A 19,240-nucleotide genomic window follows, 5' to 3' on the forward strand; every position below is an offset into this window, starting at 1 on the left:
CACTCGCGGAGCCCTAAAATGGCGGTCGCCATTACCCGTTGTCTATAACACAATGACAGCAGTGCAGCTAGACCTCTCCAGTTCAGCATCTCATGCCCAAAGCCAGTCAGTGAAAAGACTGATTGTTATCTGTGCGTTCTGTGAAACACATATCGGCCCAGGAGGCCCTTTGCATTCTTGAAGCAGTGCAGCAATCAGCTTGCTGATAATGAACAGGCGCAGTTTGCACGAGCCATCTATATGCGTAGCGAGCAAAACTGAGCCCCACACCCAGCTCACTTCTCCATTGCCCGTACTACTCTTCAGATTCTATGTCTTGCTTGACAGCATCTGCCAAAATATTTCTGGCAGCGTAAGAAGCATGTGCACCCCAGTTAGGCAAAGCAAACTTGCAGGGTTATGGCATAGCGCAGTGTTCCAATACAGAACCCTGTTCACACATTTTTAAAGGGGCTGTGAGAAAGAAATATAACACCCAGAAAAACATTAGTGAGGAAGGCTCCAAATCGCCACAGCAACATCAGAAAAATCTCTGCACATGTTTATAATTAACCCTTTAACTCCGTAATTATTTTAAAAATACAGAAAAATTTGTTGCAGGAGATTTGAACTTCATTTCCTCCTCCCTCTACCCGAAATTTCTGTGTAGCAGGGATACCTGCCACAAAATAGTGTGAACACTGGCTTGCTCCGCTCCCCTACCCGGTCAAGTGCCCCTCACACACACACACACACACACACACACACACACACACACACACACACACACACACACACACACACACACACACACACACACACACAAAAAAAAAAACCTTCCCACTGGCATCGACTTCGCCAGACTTTTCTTCCTCTTAGTAAGCTGTCGCCGTTTATATCCTCCAGCAGGAGACATGCACGACACCCTTTCTACAGTAAAAGATCCTAACGTCCATTCTTGGCCGAAAAACCAGGCACTTGCCCGATTGTTGAACACGCTGCTACAACCATTGAATGCCCCAAATGCCGAATGTTGCGAATTCACAACATACCTTAGCCTAAGTGATGTGAAAATTGACAGCATTCTCAAGCTCAGTGCATACCTGTCGTAATCTCTGGGATGTAAGCAACACGAAGAATAAATTTGGAAGCATGAACTGACAATCTTTATGTTCACAAAAACTGTAGAAAATAGTTGACGTAATGTGTGAGCACCTCGTCAATTGCGAGTCCAAACAATGGTTCCCAGCCTCCTATTATTGCTCCTAGATGGCACCGCTTGTCAGCGCAGGGAAACACTGCTGCGAATGCATTAGGGCATAGGCTGCACTTATTTGGTGTGTCGCAAATTTGCAATGCCGGGGTTAAAGGGTTACAGGACACATACTATGTTCTGCGACAGTGGCCCCTCTGCACTTTTATGTTTTACTACACAACACGGATCTATTGTGGCGAAGCTGACTTTAGGTAACTGCCAAAAACAACTGCATCGTGACATGCCTTATTGGGACGGACGATTGCATACTTTCGCCATTTTATACTTTCGAATTTTCCTCTGCAGCGCTAAATTTATGCGAGTGCCACATTCAAATGCTACGCAAGATGTGGGAACATTAGAGAATTGTGATGTACCAAATGGGAACATAATACATAGTCAATGAGCTTTAGGTCTGGACCGCGAAAACAACAGCGAGAAACATATCAAAGGGATTTCACTGTGTATTGAATGTACGGGAGTTTGATACATGTATAGTAGAGCGTTATAATGATGTGCAGGATTTCCAAGGGGATGTTAAGAGTGTTCAATATAGACAATATTCCATTACATGCTCCGTTATTTTAATAATTTGTTAATCTATGTTCGTTGTAATGAGGTTAGACCTTTCACAGATCTGAAAAACCTTCCTTTTTTTCCCAGGTGATACAGTCGAACCTCGATATATCGAACACGGATATATCGAATTATTGCCTATATCGAACGCTCCCTATATCACGCGGGAAATCGCATGCATTTTTAATTTTTTATTTCGAACGATGTTTGACGCATAATGGATATATCGAACTCGGCCACCCCAGACCGCCCGCGCTCCGTCGACAGGCGGCGAGCTTTCCCGCAACACTTTGAAACTAGCGGCAGCGCGGTGGGCGTTTACGACCACTGCACACATCGATGGCGCCGAGAGCGCCACTTGAACGTAGCGGCGTGCGCACGCCGCATCCTTGCAGCGTCGACGGGTCGACGCACTGCACTTGTTGGACTAGCTCCTCCCCGTGGTCGCATCCCTGGTCGCATCGATCGTTGCGCTCGTAGCCTCGTATGGGTGTTCTGTGGCCTCGTTGTGTTCGTGTGTGTGGAGTTAGGCCTGTCGCACGTCGTGGTGTGTGTAACGATGGCTGCAAACGCTAAGAAACGGACGACTCTGACTTTTGCTGCTAAAGTAGAAGCAATCCAGCGCGTCGAGAATGGCGAGAAGAAGTCGAGCGTCGCAGAAGCGTTTGGAATACCAAGGAGCACATTGAGTACGACAGCACTGGTACAACAGCGGAGCTGACGGATGTGGAGATCGTCGCCAAAGTTACTGCTGAGCAGCCAAATGAAAACGCTGCCGAGATGGATCCCGCAAGAGCTGATGATGCCCCGCTCCCTACATCAGCTGAGGTAATAGCTGCTCTGGCCCTTGTGCGGCGCGATTGAAGGCAGCCGGCCTATCACTTGTGGATCGCCTGGATTACATTGAGGACGCAGTCGTCAAACACGCCATTGCCAACAAAAAGCAGGCTACCCTTTTTCAGTATTTTAAGCCGACGCAATAAATGCTTTGTTTGAATCCTCAAGTGAGTACTTACTGCACCATGATTGGTTCATTGGTTGTTTTCCACAAGTTTTTGACGCATTTTTTACTTGATTTTTTTATATCGAACTATTTCGCGATCGCCGCGCTGTTCGATATATCGAGGTTCGACTGTAACAGTATTTATCTTACCATAGAAGGACCACTCATACATGAACACTGCTTGCTAAATGTACAGCGCTCAGTACAGTAAAACCTCATTAATTCAACCCTCATTAATTCGAAAAATCGGATAATTCTGACTCGTCCTCTGGTCCCGGCCGGTGTACATATTATTCACTGCAATCAAACTCTCGCTAATTTGGATGTATTTGGCCGTACATTGGTTAATTCAGGCAACTTTCAGAGCTCAGTGAGCGAGGAGCGCCGCAAATGTGCGACGCAAAAGAGCAGAAACGGCGGTAGCGTTTTTGTAACAAAGTGGCGGAGTCCACATCGCCGTAGTCATCAGCGGAAATAGTATGTGAAACAAGAACACCAGAACACTCCGTGCCTATTTGTGCCTTTAAGGCCTTTATTCTTGCGTTTACTGCCGCGCATAACAATGTGTTGGCTATGGGCTTTCATAATTGCGTAGTCACCATCCATGATCGCGTCGACAGCAGCGGCGAACAGTAGTTTAGTTCTGACTCGGTATGCGCGTTGGCCGCGTGCCTAAACAACTGGGTAGTCTAATCCACGATCACGTCGATAGTGACTGCAGTTTCGTCCGTATTTGTTGCAGCGAACAGCAGTTTCGTTCCGACTCTGTGCGTGCGTCGGCCGCGTGCCTTATCGCGTCGATAGCGGTTGGGGTTTTCTCCGCAGCAGTTGCAACAAACAGTTGTTTCATTTTCACTCGGTGCAAAGCTGTTGAGAACGAAGAGCACCGGTTACATTGCGATGAACGGACAATCTGTTGGCGATCAGCTCACTGGCGAAAACATAATCGGGATGTGCGTGTGGTAGTGCACAGCATGTCGCAAATGAATGTGCGCGCCGCTGGCCGTGCTGCGGAAGAAGTCGCGAGGCCTCAATCGCCGCTGCGAGAGCGAATGAGTCACGAGATGACGAGAATTCCACATTCCGCTCTGCTTTTGTGCAAAATAGCAACAGGATTTGCTCATTCATTCACTAAATAAAAGCGCGTTGACGTAGTAAGCATTTGCTTATTGTTTTCCGAATACACTCGATCATTCGACAATCAGTTAATTCGGACATTTCTTTCGGTCCCGTGAAATCTGAATTAATGGGGTTTTACTGTAATTAAAACATGATAATCGGCCCGCATAGAGGCAGGTGCTTTTTGCGCCACCGGTGATCGCTAGGTGACCGTGGGGGGGGGGGGGGGGGGGCCAAATGCAGCCAATGCATCAGCTTGGTGGGTGTCTTAGCACCCACCAGTGGTGCAAAAAAGCGTTGGCCACCATACAGGCCGATAATCGCGTTTGAATCACTGAGCACTACACACCTCTACAGGCTGTAAGTACAGTAAATCCTTGTGGTAACGAATCATTGGGACAGAAAATTGATTTCATTATAAGCGGTAGCTCGCTAAATATGCAAAGAGCTATAAGAAAGTCATAGTAATGCAAGAACACACAAAAGAAAAGATTATAACAAAGTGATATCTCAAAGAACGATTTTGTTACAATAGTGGTTTACTTACTGGTACATACAAATAGGAACACAGGCATGGTGATAATGTTTCACTGGTGGATATCAAAGGTACCGCTTGTTCTCAAAAAGATTGATGCACAGCAAAAAGGCACTCAAATGCATCAAATACGTTGAGTTTTCAATCTGCTGCTGCACTGCACATGGTACATCAATGATGGACATGGTTCAACACCACCATCTCAGCCTTTCTGGATACAAGCCTCGCCACCTTTAATAAAGGTTAAATGCTGACTTTTGTCAACTCCTGGCACACCTAAAATTGTTTTGTTTTTTTTGCAAGGACTAATGATATTATTCATTTCATGTTGCTAAACGAATCAAAGTACCTCAAGGGTTCTTGCACGCTCTTGAATACCGAAGTTATCTGACATTGAAAGGACAAGAAGCAAGCTGATGATCAATGGCAGCAAGGGTGAGAATTGTGTAAAGAGAGAGAGAGAGGGGGGGGGGGGGTGAAGGAAGAAGAGAGCCTTACTTGGGGTTCTTTGGCCGCAAGCGGTCAGAAGGTACAATCTCCGAGTAGGCTGTGTCCCAGCCCTGGTACTCCACCACATGGAAGTCACCCTTGGTCATCTTGACCCGTGCCTCCCACCAACCAGAGGCCTCCTGCTCATTGGCTTTAGAAAACACTTCCACTTCTTGGCCTTCGGTAAAGATTTCGTCACCGCGTGCGCTCGATGGCAGTCGCACTCGTTGGAACGGGAACTTGTTTGGTGGCTGCCAGCTGCATTGAAACAAATAGTGCACGGTGTCACACCTCAAACTGTGCCTCAACATAAGAATATCTGAGAAAAAGAAAAGAAAGGGAAGATGAGAAGGTTACCAACAATTCTTTCCACACAAAACAAAGGAATGTATTTGCATAACTATTAAGCCAAGCGCTAGTTACTAGGTTCAACCTGCCCCAGACAAAAGAACTTTTCACACAGCCGTGTGACAGCAGTGTGACAACATAAAAAGGCAGTAGCACAATTCACAAATGCAGAGTGCAGATAGGTGACGGCGGTGCAATTTGTTTACAACCCTTCATACTTATTCCTATAAATAAAAACATCAAATTCTATACATGCATAGTTTCGCTTACTTTCGCAGGCTACAGTAATTGTAGATTGATACCAACTTTAGAGCAACCTGAAACTTGTGGTGGATGGATGCCTCATGACTACGGTTGCAAGAAATTATGAAGCAACGCTAAAAACCATAAAAAATAACTGAATACAACTGCACGGCCACTAAATATGTGACAATCGTGACTAAAAAAAATAAAAAGATAAACACACAAGACATTACTTAAGCCTTCACTTTCAGACAGCCCATGCTGAGTCCAAGCAAAGGTGACACTCCACACTGCTGCTCTCTTGAATTCTAGTGTTTGACATTGATAAAAAAGTGCTCATACCCTCGCGATTAGATGCGCTTTAAATATTAAGATAACCACAGAGCACAACTACATCATAAAATGCAGGAAAGTGACCCCAGTTCGATGGATAACCTTGGACATTGCATGATAAGCCCTATCTGAGTGACAAAAGCTTGTAACGCACTTGACTTCTTTGCCTCATTTTCCTTGTGTACGCCAAGCATTGTCACAGAATTATTTTGTGATGTGGCATTTCTCCCAGCCTATTTAAGAAACCAGAACACCAGGAATGGTGCCATACGATGTCCTTTTATACACCAGCATATAAGCTGAGCTAATTACAATGCCTTGTTATAAAAACTGCACTAATATTTCATATCATCTAATAAACAGGCGCCAGCTTGCAAGTTAGGAATGTTCACCAGTAAAATTGCTTTTGAACAATTTTCTATTCATAGGGCCTTGATATCCGTATCTAATTCACATTAAGGTGAACCACAAAAAAAGGTTATGCTTGCAATGCATTCCCTATCTACCAGTCCATTAAATTTGGCAGATGAGAATGAGCAGAAAGATAAACAAAAAATAACTCAAAAGAGATGGTTCAGTAGACTGGAAAAAATGAAATGTGCTTGCAAATATTTCAGGTTGTGCACTTGGGCTGCTTCTATGTGGAGGGTGTGCTAGGTTCATTTCCAATATTGCATGGAACCTAGCCAAGAAAAAGGACCAACCTCCTAAGCATTGCCTCAACTGTGCAGCATAGAAAAAGGTAAAAGGTGCATCAGCGTACCAGGAATGAAAAATTTCAGGGGTTTCACGAGCTAAAACGACGTTATGGCATGGGGGTCTTTAATGTGCAACCACTGCACGGTTCACATGCCTTTTTGCATTTCTCATACATCCAAATGCAACTGCCGCAGCTGGGATTTGATCGCCTTCCCTCAGGCCTAGCACTGCAATGCCAATCCACTATGCCACTACGGTGGGTAATCAGGAATGAAAACCAGCCACACATCACGGAGAATAGTTACTTGAGAATTTTGCCCCACTAATCCTATTTTGAACCGCCCATTCAACTCGCACCATGTGACAAAGGACTAACAACTGATGGTGGACGTGCTCTTCTGGTTCTCACCTCTGACTGGCTGATGCAACATGCAGCCACCTCTTGAGTAAACTAAATTAGATGTGGCCTTGAGCACAGCATGCCCTTAGGACAAGCAACAAAAGACTAATTTTAACACTTGTTTTTTAATGTTGCCAGCACTGCATTGCACAAATAATGCATTGAAGGTGCACTGAAACCACAGAAAATGTGTGACAGGTAAACACAGGCACGTTTACTTGATAAGACTCAAGTGAGCATCCCAGAGCAACAATTCCATCAGCACAGTGCTGAAAGCGGCGTTTTAAGTCTGCCCTTATGCTGCACAATGTGCACTGCATGCAAAGTAACTACATGAAATGTGTACATTGTAAAAACAACCGAACATGCAGCTCCAAAAAAGCAGATCTCAAGCATTCATGCCTACCTTCACCTACAGCAGTGAAGGTGACAAACACACAAGCTGCTGCCAGTTCCATAATGAGACAAATACAACAAATTAGTACTAATCCCAATTCAGCAATGGATCAAAATTTTTATCAATGCCCAGTACCAGTAGAGCACTACCGTGTTTGGGAACACCGATAATAGCTAGTGTGCTCTCCTGTGACCTGCTCACTAATCCCCAACACTGCCAAATGAATGGTGGCTAGCTAGGGGCACTTCGAAAGTCATGCTAAGCACCTGTGATGGTTGAGTTTTTTTTTTTTTTTTGCAACCTCTGCTCCCTTAATTTTCTTTTGCATGAAAATTTTAAACCCGAACATCTACAGCGACGAAGCACTAATCATCTACAGTGCAGAAAAATATCCCGAGCTTTTTTTTTCCATATTCACTTTCCGATTGTGTAACGCAAGCTACAACTTCACTGGTTTCTTGAAGACACTCGTTAAAGCAAAGCTTAAAAGCAATGCACGCTTCGCTCAGTTTTTGACCAATGCCATTTTAGTGCGGATCGCACAAACCGCCTTCACCGTGCTGGCACGCCCAGTACCAAACGCTCTGATACGTCAAGGGCATTTACCAAAGCAGCTTAAATCGCCAAAACCGGCGTGCGAGACCGTTGATCACGCCCATGCGCACCACACTCGTGTCGCAGCCATGTGGAGGCCGAACGGCATGAAATCCTGCAAAGCTACTCGTTTTCTTTCTTTTTCTTTGCCTTTACAGCGATGAATGCAATAATACATCGAGGCTGCATTCCTTTAGGCGCTTTTGGTCAACGCGAGATGTAGTTAAGCGCTCATAACGGGTAACCGCGGAGGATCTCGCATCACCCAGAAGGCGTGCGCCCGCGATGCTCGCACGTCGAGGGAGGAGCCACACATCCCGAGATCTCGCCGTGTCTTACCGACGTGCGGGCAGTGACGAATAAAAGAGAAAGCACTCACTCATTCTCGAACGCGACTGTGATGTCGTTCTCGTGGACGTCGACGACGAAGGCCTGCGCAGAGAGAGCAACACGTGAGCCCCACACTGCCGCTGAGGCGTTTCACGAACGCGAGGTCCAAGACGCTGGCAACGCCGTCGCGGGGCACAGATCCCTGCCGTCCGGCGATAAGCCATTTCTTTATGTCGTAGTTTCGAAGATACGTCGCCACAGTAGTTAAAAGTAAGCACACGGAAGCTAGTGGCGATTTTATTAGGTTCAGTGACCCTATAAAGGCAGACGCCTTCGCAAAGGGAGAAACAAAGCTGTCACAGAGAGTGCTGCTCGGCCGCACCGCGCGTGGTCGGATGCCACGGCGCAACGACAAAGCGCGCTGCCAGGAGAGTAAGGAAGGCAAATTTTGTCAGAAATCTTCATAAAATAAGCTGTTCGCAGGTGCTTAAGCCTAAATTAAGGCCGACAGCGACAATTCGGATGGAGCGCGGCAACACATTTTTAACCCTAACAAAACTTTCGAGTTCGGTCTGCTGCCCTAAGCGTTCAGACAAAGTAGAACGCAAGAAACTTGGGCTGGAACTCGTCCTCCAACTTTAACAATGTCTCCGATGTGACAGACCAAAATAATTTTGGATAGTATCAGTAAATTTACCTTATAGTGGGCTCCGTTTTCGCCGCGTACTTCGACCGCCAGGTCCTCCATCTTTACAGTCATGAGCATCATGGGATTTGGATCGGTGCTATTTTTTATGCGGAGTATTCGTTTCCACGAATGATTGCTATCGCATTTTTAAAGATACGCTTTCCGCGTGAATTTTTGTGTCTTCAGATAATTAAAGCATTAGCGCGATAAATGTTTATTAAATCTCATTGTGAATTCGTATCGGCTGCCCCTAGCTGGTGTAAAGTGCAAATGGTTGTCTGTTGTAGAGCTATGCCGCTGTGTGCTGCGGGCGCGTGATGTCTTTTTCGTGTAGTGGTTTCGTTGTAAGAGGAGAAACATCTACGTTTTCTTGGTCAGATGTAGAGTAGACTCTACAGACGCTTTGCAAGTGCGCGTAAATGGCCTCCGACAGTGACGACTCGGAAGAATTTTTCGATGCTGTCTCAAGTCCGATTCGGTCTGTTGAAAACAAGTGAGTTGTCGTCGGTCATCCGAAAGCTTTTTTTCTCACTCGATCAAGCGCAGGATTACCTTCTAGCGCTTACGTAGTGGTCAGTCTCTCGCGTTTGCGTCACGACTGGCGCTGTTTTACCCCGTAACTTGCCGGATGATGCTTCAGTGCGGCAGGAATTTCATTTGCTCCAGTGGCATGCCACAGGCGATGCCGCCCTTCTTTTGAAAAGTGGTGTTTGACTCCACGCGCTTGGGACACGCCTCGCTCCGGCGCGCGATCCGATGGCGCGTGCCAAAGTTGCCGAAAGTGGCGCCGTTCCAGCCACTCAATAAAATGCGGTGGTGTTGCGGGACCCTCAGCTGTCAAACGGCTGCCACAACGCGCCTACAACGTCCGTTAATTGTCAAACACTTTCTCCGGCCTGCAGCTGTTGGCATCATACGTAAAAAATAAAATAGAAACAAGCTAGGGTGTGCACCTGTCCGTGCTCTACAGTTGCCTGTCAAGCGCGGCGCAGGGGTCAAGGTCTATTATTTTTTGTGAGGTGTTTCCGCGTTTGAACCGTGGACAGCTACCAGTTCTGATAGATAACCTATAGCTAACTGAAGCCACAGAAAAGCAGAAAACGGTGGCAACTCGATATGGCAACTTAATTTTTAGTTCAATAAATGGCAATCATCGTGGAATCCACATTAAATGCCCGTTATAGTTATTGAGCAATGCATTTCGCATAGCTGTAGAAAACATGGCAGTATGGGATACATATTACACTGTGTTGAGATACTTGCGTGCGAATTGTTGACGATGTGCACGGCGGTCAGTGGCTTTCATGTCTGCTTATTTTCAGCTACAGCTCTGCGCGAGCTGGTGCGGAACAAGAAATACACATGCCACGTTTTCTCAAATAAAACACATATCATGGTTTAACACTGTTATTACTTGGTTATGGCTGGGGAACAGCTTGTATTATGAAATAATATGTTTGCAATACTTACATTACAATGTGGAACGCTGACCAATGTCATGTAACGTAGTTACTGCATGTGGTTTGGGAACACCCAAGTTTCCTTCCACCAACACCATACAATTTAACTAGAGCTTAAACACCGCAGTGAGTGCGGTGTTCACCACACTGAGCACCCCACCCTTGAAGGAATGACATGGTAATGGAATGTGACCTTTTCGTCAAAGATGTAAGAAACAGTACATATAAAGCACTATTTTATATTGCCCATCATAAGCGAATTTGATTTCACAAGTTGTATTATGAGTAGGCTACCCATGTGCGACTATATAAGTGCTAATGTTGGACATGGTCTTTTTTTTTTTTTATGCAGTCATAGCTCCATGTTAGTTTAATTTCCTTATCTGAAATGCCACTGACTGATAATGCTATGTTGAACTGTCTGCCGTATTGCTTCACACATAAGCATACCTTGCTTGCTCACTTGATTGCAGCGAAATGAATGTTTACATCTGTTTGCACCCTGTAGTTAATTACTGGAATATTTCCACTGTTGACTACTTTAAGTAGCAGTGCCGCTCGGGAGGGGGGGGGGGGGGGGGTACCATGGCAGCACGGAGCCAGCGCCATAGAGTACAGGACTTATGTATCAATTTCCATATCTACTATCTGAAGCGGATGTGAGAGGCCTGTTTAAGTTTGAGAAAGGCAAGAAAGATTTCGAAAACGACATAATTAATGTAATTGTACCTTCAAATGTTTTGTTATTTTTAAGAACATTAGTGTGTATTGAAATGTATAACCACTACATCAATTTCTTTAGTATGTTCAATAGACGCAATGGAACAGTTTGTCTTGAGCAGTGATTTGTTGGCATGTCCAAGTTTTCTCGGCTCGTATAGATTCTGTTCCTTCCTCATCATACACCATTCATGGCCAGGTGATCCTAGTGATAACTTGGGCAGAGTGCCGCTCAGACCCCTGGCATAGCGTGAAAAGGAATAGGATCAGTATAGAATCATTCTATTATCCCAGGGCTGGACAATTTCTCAGTGGGTGGGCTGTACGCTGCCATAGTCATAAAATAAACAGTGCAAGATGTGGTGCGTAATACTAAGGAAGGGGAATACTGCTAGAACAACACATGCGTTGCAGTGTTTCCTGCTTTCTACCACTTAGGAATCCTTTGCCATAGGTGACGCCACAACAGAACCCCTTGTTGTAGCCAAACAGGTCAAGGTGTGTTATGGCAGTCGCGCATCCCAGTTATAATGGTATCACATACAACAGTGTATTGTAACATTCAGCTTAATGTCGTCACATCCTCTATTACTTCTGCACAGAATGAAATGCTTATATCAATGCACTTGTCTCTGTCACACAATTTCATTGGTCAAAACTTGGCTATCTATGCAGTGTATAGCCAGGAAAATGTGGCATAAAGGGAAATCCAGTGAAAGTGTCTAAAGAAAACAGAATTGTCCATGTCCTACTTCAATGTGTAATCAAAAAGCATTCCTGTACACTGCATGGCTGCCGGGGTTCACACAATTCACATGGCTCTTGATGTGCCCGTAGCTCTGCTTCCTGGTGGAGCAATCACAGATCTCGGACCTTTTCTCTTCATTAGCTTTCTAAGTGTCTGCACACCATTTCATTTTAGAGTTTCTCAGTGGATAGTTAGTTATGCAGGTTAACAGTGGGTTCAAAGCGACTTGTTGGTTCATCTTTATAAAAATACAGAACCAACGCGACACAGGACAAGTGCACAGGCAGCGCTCTGTCCTGTGCTCTTTACTCGTCCTGTGTTACGCTTTCTCTATTTTTCTTTAGTTGTGCAGTTTAAAATTACATTGAAGTTTCTTCAGTTCTACTTGGCACAGATGTTAGACATAAGATTTTTATGCTCCTGTACCATCCTGTCAGATCTGTTTCATGCTGTAACCTGCTAAGATCATGAGACTTAACCTGCCGTAGGGGCTTAGCAACTATGGTGTTGTGCTGCTAAGAACGAGGTCGCGGGATCAAATTCCGGCCACCGCGATCGCATTTCAATTGGGGTGAAATGCAAAAATTCCCCTGTCCCGTGCATTGGGGGCATGTTAAAGATCCCCAGGTAGTCAAAATTAATCCGGAGTCCCCCAGAACGGCGTGCCTCATAATCAGATCGTGGTTTTGGCACGTAAAATTCCACAATTAAATTAAATGAATTAATTATGAAACTTATGCCCATGCCACACGAGCACCGAAAATGGCATTAACTTCCTAATGCCTTAAGATTTAATGTCATTCGTGTGGTGCTGCACATGCAAATCAAATAGCATCCACCTTAATGCCATTCATCACTGAAGGCGTTTGCCAGAACTCATTCGACTGTGAAATGCGTACTCTCGACGCCATATCTTGCTCAGTGCAGTATAATTGAAGTATTTGAAACTGCCTCTACCATGTAAAAAATAATTTATACATAACTTTCAACTACAACGCTCCTGCAAGGAGTTGTACTTGGTGAACTTCCTCAGGTCACCATTGGAACGGGCTTTGACAGGCCAAGCGCCATTTTGATTTTGGCTTCGGATTTGACTTGCAATGGCTTACGTTACTATGGTCGGTTGCAACGTTGTAAAAGACAGCAACAAACGAAAGCTAGTGGCACCATAGTAGGCTTATTTCTACATTTCACTAGCCTTGAAGGCAGATTATACTTGAATACAGATTATGCCCTAAAATTGCTCACTGCAGAAGACACTGTTATCAACCTTATTGGGTCAAATGTCATTAAATTTGGACATGTGGCAGCTCCGCCGAAAAAAATGTCATTCAGGAACTTAAGGCCTTAACTACTGAATGCCATTTCCTGTGCCCGTGTGGTACGGGTATTAGGGGTGTATTTGCAAGTGGGGTGTATAGTAAAAGGAGTACTGGCACGTACACATTTTCGAAGTTGTGGAAACTCCACTGCACACTTCTCGGACGTAAAAGAATGACACTTGTCAAGTGTGAATGTTAGGAAACACTTATGATATGCTTTATTTTGATGCTAAAGTAGGTCCCGAAATGGCAGACCAGGTGTCCTCGACGTTATCGTGATATCATGACACAGAACAACATTTGCTAGTATTGTGCTGATAGCATGTGACAGGCTGCAGCGATTGCAGGATCAGAGCCAGCTAATGAACGCATCATGACATAATGGTGCATCCATCTACTGGGTACTGGAACCATAGATTATTATGGTAAATTAGTTAGGACACACTGATGCTTGCTAGTATTTTTTCTAGTGTTTAGAGAGTCTGAAGCTTCTTTAACGCACATTATTAAAAAGTCTAAAATTGCATGGCCGTATACGTCATAACTGTTCAGTCAAACCTCAATATAACGAATTATTGGATATAACGAAGTAAGTCTAAAATGTTTCTCACCTTTATCAGTGTGTATTGACTTTATGCTTATAATGAACATTGGATATAACAAAGGTATTTTTTTGTCTGATGTGACTTCATTATAACAGGGTTTAGACTATTCTTTTTTTAATTGCATGCATTTTTCATTGGAGCATGGTGTCAGCAGTGATCATTCAAATTTTTTATTTCTCACAATATGCCATCTCTCTCGTATCCATTTTCAGGCCTTGCACACAGCTTCTTTCAACACTGCTAATAACACCTCCGTTTTCATGCAGGGATGCTACTGAGCAAGATGGCAAACGGTCCTCACAAGCAGAAATGGAAAAGGCAGTTGAGGTAGGTTGTTTACGATTCACAATAGACCGATCCCACCGGCCAGTTTCACGACGCCACCGCTGCCGCGGTGCATGCTGGTACTTGTAGTCATCCGGCCGCTCGAGCCGCCCGGAGTGCCTGTGCGTCCTGTTTCCGAACGCTTTTGGGCAATTTTTATGGTTCGTGTAGAGCCATCGTGCGATGGGAGGATTGACCTGCGGCGTTCTTGGGTGCTAGAACAACCACACAAGGGACAAAGGCTTCGGGTTCTATGTGTTTTCTAAAGAGCGAAAGCTTCGAGAGAAGTGGATCTAATGGATTAATAGGTGGTAGTGGTACTACACAGCGCGAGAAGAAATACGGGGACGAATAACGGCCGCATTTCGATGGGGGCAAAATGCGAAAACACCCGTGTACTTAGATTTTCCAGAATTTATAGATTTATCAATTATCTATTAGCTATTGGCTATCGATTACCTATCCCAAGCTATTGACCACGTATTTGGGCTAGGCTGAGCCCTACCAAGTCATCCCCAGCATTTCCCGAAATTTATTAATTATTGATCGATTATTGATTAGCTATTCATTGGCTGTCGCAAGGTATTGGCCATGTATTTGGGCTAAGCACTACCAAGTCATGCCCAGCATTTCCCGTAATTTATTGATTATTGATTGATTATCGATTAGGTATTGATTGCCTATCGCAATGATTGGACACGTTTTTGGGCTAGGCTAAGAACTACCACGTCATCCTCAGCATTTTTTGTAATTGATTATTCATCGATTATCGATTAGCTATTGATTAGCTATCGCAAGGCCACATATTTGGGCTAGGCGAAGCACTACCAAGTCATGCCCAGCATTTTCCGGAATTTATTCATTATTGATCGATTATCGATTAGCTATTGATTGGCTATCGATGACTTGGCGATGATTGGCTATCGGTGTTTCTATGTTAAAAACGCCGCGTAGCTTACCCAAGAACTTCTAGATATCGCTGTTACCGAAGTCTGCAAGTCGTGCGCGAAACCCCTGTAGGTAAGCATCATTAGGGCACGAAAGTTTCAGCGCCGCACTTCAAACCTGTCTCCAACAAGTTTACAAATCCTATTACGTCCGTCGCTAAGCAAACATAACGGTGCAGTCACCGAGATGCACGTGTGCAAAAATAGTAACACAGAACGACCGCATACATCAACATGTACTACATACAAAGCTCGAACAAATATGATACCCAACGCGTTATCAGCGGGTCACAACCGAAATGAAGGAGCCGCAGGCTCTTTTCAACATTCCCCTCACATGCTGCAATGAACAGCTGATTTAATTTCTTAAAATACATGACGAATGTTTCTCGGTGGTGGAGTCGTAGAGATGTCTGGGAAGCTCGTGCGCAGTACTCAACGAGCGCGGATTGCGGTTACAGTGGCTGTACTGCGGTTGTGTGGTTGACCAGTTGACTACAACCAAGATGGTGGCCGTGCTACTTCCGGAAAGCCGGCGCATGCGCAGATCGGTCGGTGGGATCGGTCTATTCTATTAGACATGCTAAGTTAAAGCAAATTGTGGGCATGCTGCATGTGTCCTATTTGATTTTTGGCAATATACTTGGTTGAGGCTACCTTTGCAACCACTTTAGTAGCTCTGAAATTTTCACTGCTTGGTGCATTATGTATCCAGTTGCGGCAGCACTTCAGTAGGGACCAGATGTAAATACGCCTGTGCATGTAGATGTTCGTGGATTTGTTGTGTGCAGCAACACATCATGTGCCCACACAGACAAGCTGTGAGCTTTTAAGAGGAAGCCTTATCTTTGGGATAATCCTGATTTCCTTGTTCAAATGTGTGTGCAACAAAGAAATGCAACTACTGATAAGATTTCAACAATGCTTGTTGCACTTATGAGAGAAAGTTAAATTCTAGTGACCAATTGGAAGCTGTATTTTGACTGAAAGTCCTAAATTTATTACAAATATTGGCAAATTTACAAATATTGGCAAGAATATAGTCGGGTACGGCTTAAAAAGTCAGGAGAGGCCCTGCCCAGATGACCGAAGTGCGGCAGCCGATTGCTTCCACGACTAAAGAAATAGTCCCGCTGACGCAACTCGGCCCAGCTCGAAGCGCAGGCTGCATGCTCTTCGTCGGCGGGGTCACCGGCCGTGCGACTCATGACATCAGTCACGCCCATTAGAGGAGGCTTGTGTGCACCTGCCTTTGAGGGGCGAATGCCGCTGTCTTCTAAAGTTGTACCCAACTATAGTTATATATTTCAAACAAGCGAACAGCATATCAATATTGTCTGCTTTCGATGTTCTAATAGAAGAATATTGCAGTATTGGGGATATCTGCTTTCATTGCAGAGCTTCCCAGTTCTAAAGTGTTTCTTTTCCTGCTTTTAATGTGTGTGTGTGTGGTGTGTGTGTGTGTGTGTGTGTGTGTGTGTGTGTGTGTGTGTTTGGGGGAGGGGGGAATTGAAGGCCTATATCAATAATCTGCTCCGAGCAGCCTTTTTTTTATGTTTCACTTTTAAATGCAGCAAATTTCATTCAAATATGTTCAGTGGTTGTCAAAGAAAGTGATCTCTCTATTTCATGTATTCGGATAGATGCTCAGGTAAAGTTTTCTCTTAACAGGTCCAACTATTTATTGGGTTAACTTGTGCCTACAGAACAAAGCACATAGCTAAAAGAAAAAGACGAAATTGTAGCTTAACTGAAAAAGATACAATAGCATGTGTACAGGAAAAATGCTTAATTTCAAGTCGTTACAATGCAGAGGTGCTAGGTACATGCGCAAAAAGCAAACATGACACGACAACTCCACCACACACATTGTGCAAGCAAAATACTGGATTTCAGTCACCCACGTGAAGTGCTACAGTGCTCGTACGAGCAGCTGCGTGAATGACTGATTGAGTAATGCTACTCAATAAGGAGCCATTTAACTGACCACTGTAAAAGATATTGGCTTCATCTTTTACTTACATCCATATTTTTGATGTCTTTAGAAAGGTGACACAAAGACAATTGTTTGACACTTTTTGCCTCAGGAAGGGAGGTGATAACCATATTAGCATTCTTCCGCAATATTGTCAAAGATAGAAATAAAGATAACGCTGTCGCATTGAACTCTTAAAGGTGAAGCTTAAGCGTCATCAAAGTTTTTATTTGAACAAGTGTATGCCTGTCCATTGTGCATTGTTGCAACATTGCATGTTCCTTGCACTGCTTTTTAGAAATATATTGAGCATCTATGCATAGTAAAGACTAGATCAAGTTCGGGTTTTGTCTTGTCTGCATCTTTGTGTGGCTTTGTTTCTTTTTAGCTCGATTAAATTATGAAGTGCATCGTGTGTAACCAATTGTCCCAGCTTTCTTTAGTTGCTTTCCAACCTGCTTCCTCTCCTCCTTTTTTATTTCTTTTTCTCTCTCTCTTTTATACTCCAGAGCATGCACTTCATTTTCTATAACTGTCTTCACTTTGGTGTACTTGTTATCAAAGCATCACTTAGCACTTCACCACACTTGCCTTCTGTGAACGTTCTTTATGTCTGCAATAAAGTGTGGGTTAGCGAAATGGTGATTGTAGCCTACAGTGGAGTGTCACACACCAGGTAATCATGTAAGCGCAAGAAATGTTGGGGTGTGATGCGGGCGTCAGCGGTTCCACTTTGCAATGATGTATGCGTTTGCTACAATACACTGTTGTGTGGATCTCTCTTGGAGTGTTAGTGATGCAAGCTTTTGCTGCCTTGCTGTAGGAGGCCAGCCGCAAAGCCCAGGAGGCAGAGCGGCGGCAGCAGCAGATTGAAGAGATGCGCCGTCGTATGCTGTATGAGGACGAGGAGCCAGGATTTTCTTCGGAACAGAGCTCTGCCGAAGGGCTTTACCTACAGCAGCAGTGAGTTCAAAATGTCATTAAGTGCACAAGACTAAGAACTGTGAATGTAGTATGTACAAGTGACATATGCTCCACCGCTTCTAATGTAGCTTCCATGTTTTTCACCTCAATAAGTGGACCTTAAAAGGTAAAGCAAATGAAGGCAAGGAAAGCGCTTGTGCAAGTGGAAGTAACTTTCCTGGGATGTTACAATGTGTGAAACTGTTAGTTGACAGGGAAGGGGAAACCCTGCTGACCGCACCATAACTGGCTAGTGCGTGGCTGACACCTGAACATTGGTCAGCAGTGTGGGGATGGAGAAGGGGTGGAAAGATAACAGAGATAGGAAGAGAATGCTTTGAGCCGATAGGTCTGCTGGCATAAGCTGCTCTGTGAGCTTTATACATGTTCAGTATAAACGTAGAAAGCAACATATGCCGTTGCACCTGTTACTTTGTGGGTGCGAATGTAACTACCTCGCATACATTAGACACACAGTCTATCCTTCCTGGCTGATCAGGCCAGGCTACAATGGGCCTTATCTCGTACGCGGATGAACCCACGTGACCAGAGGAGGTATTCCACACTGCTGACGAAAAGGCCAAGTGCGCGGTGACTTCTGACTTGCTACCTTGTGCCCATGTTTTAGCACTGCAATATTTGAATTCACCTCGACTTCTGATGTGGCAATGTTTTCAAGCAACTATTTGCATAATTTTGGCACCTATTAAATTCTGCGAATTAACTGATTTTGATAGCCTTGTTGCTATGCCATGGTGTCGAGTTTGTGTTATGCATAGCATGTTTAACCATAAATGTCATGCAGCAAGCTGGCAAAATTTCACCGCATTCATTTGTAATTTGTATTTGAATTTTTCATATAACACAGTTATACCATACAGCAGTCTGGGAGCTCTGATGACTCACGAAATAAAATCGCACCCCCAGCGACAGCTCTAAGGTATATGTACGCATGGTAGGGATACTGCCATAGAAGCCCATACATCTTGCAATGGCGGCTTGTGGAGGCACGGCAATGCCATCTACATTTCGCGGGGCCAACTTCTTGGTTGGAAGAAATCAAGCTTGATGAACAGCTTAACGAACAGAAACATGTGAAAATGTGGCAGTTTGCCTCATTCCTTGCCAACAATGACATGCTGCAGCCAAAACTGTAGGCAAGGTGATGGAGAGTGAAAACATTATATC

The 19,240-nt window shown here is 44.5% G+C and overlaps 2 protein-coding genes across 9 annotated transcripts in view; one reads left to right on the forward strand and one right to left on the reverse strand.

Moving 5' to 3' along the window:
- Nucleotides 1-9,182, reverse strand: part of LOC119442939 (FMR1 autosomal homolog 1-like) — a 45,723-nt gene extending 36,541 nt beyond the window's left edge. The window contains exons 1-3 of one of the 5 annotated variants that reach the window (XM_049662464.1): nucleotides 8,998-9,182; nucleotides 8,350-8,402; nucleotides 4,966-5,214 (exon numbers count right to left, since the gene is read on the reverse strand). In XM_049662464.1, coding sequence (XP_049518421.1) covers nucleotides 4,966-5,214; nucleotides 8,350-8,402; nucleotides 8,998-9,069 — 374 coding nt within the window. In that variant the 5' untranslated portion in view covers nucleotides 9,070-9,182. The remainder of the gene's footprint in view (nucleotides 1-4,965; nucleotides 5,215-8,349; nucleotides 8,403-8,997) is intronic. The other 4 variants (XM_049662466.1, XM_049662467.1, XM_049662463.1 and 1 more) reach the window with 4 other exon arrangements.
- An 86-nt stretch (nucleotides 9,183-9,268) lies between these two features.
- The window catches only part of LOC119442938 (WD repeat-containing protein 44), a 36,295-nt gene continuing 26,323 nt past the window's right edge, over nucleotides 9,269-19,240 (forward strand). For all 4 annotated transcript variants that reach the window (XM_037708014.2, XM_037708016.2, XM_049662462.1 and 1 more), the window contains exons 1-3: nucleotides 9,269-9,481; nucleotides 14,110-14,170; nucleotides 17,913-18,052. In XM_037708014.2, the coding sequence (XP_037563942.1) occupies nucleotides 9,408-9,481; nucleotides 14,110-14,170; nucleotides 17,913-18,052 (275 nt within the window). In that variant the 5' untranslated portion in view covers nucleotides 9,269-9,407. The remainder of the gene's footprint in view (nucleotides 9,482-14,109; nucleotides 14,171-17,912; nucleotides 18,053-19,240) is intronic.

Source organism: Dermacentor silvarum, chromosome 2 (genome assembly GCF_013339745.2).
Source record: "Dermacentor silvarum isolate Dsil-2018 chromosome 2, BIME_Dsil_1.4, whole genome shotgun sequence".
Classification (NCBI taxonomy): Eukaryota; Metazoa; Arthropoda; class Arachnida; order Ixodida; family Ixodidae; genus Dermacentor; species Dermacentor silvarum.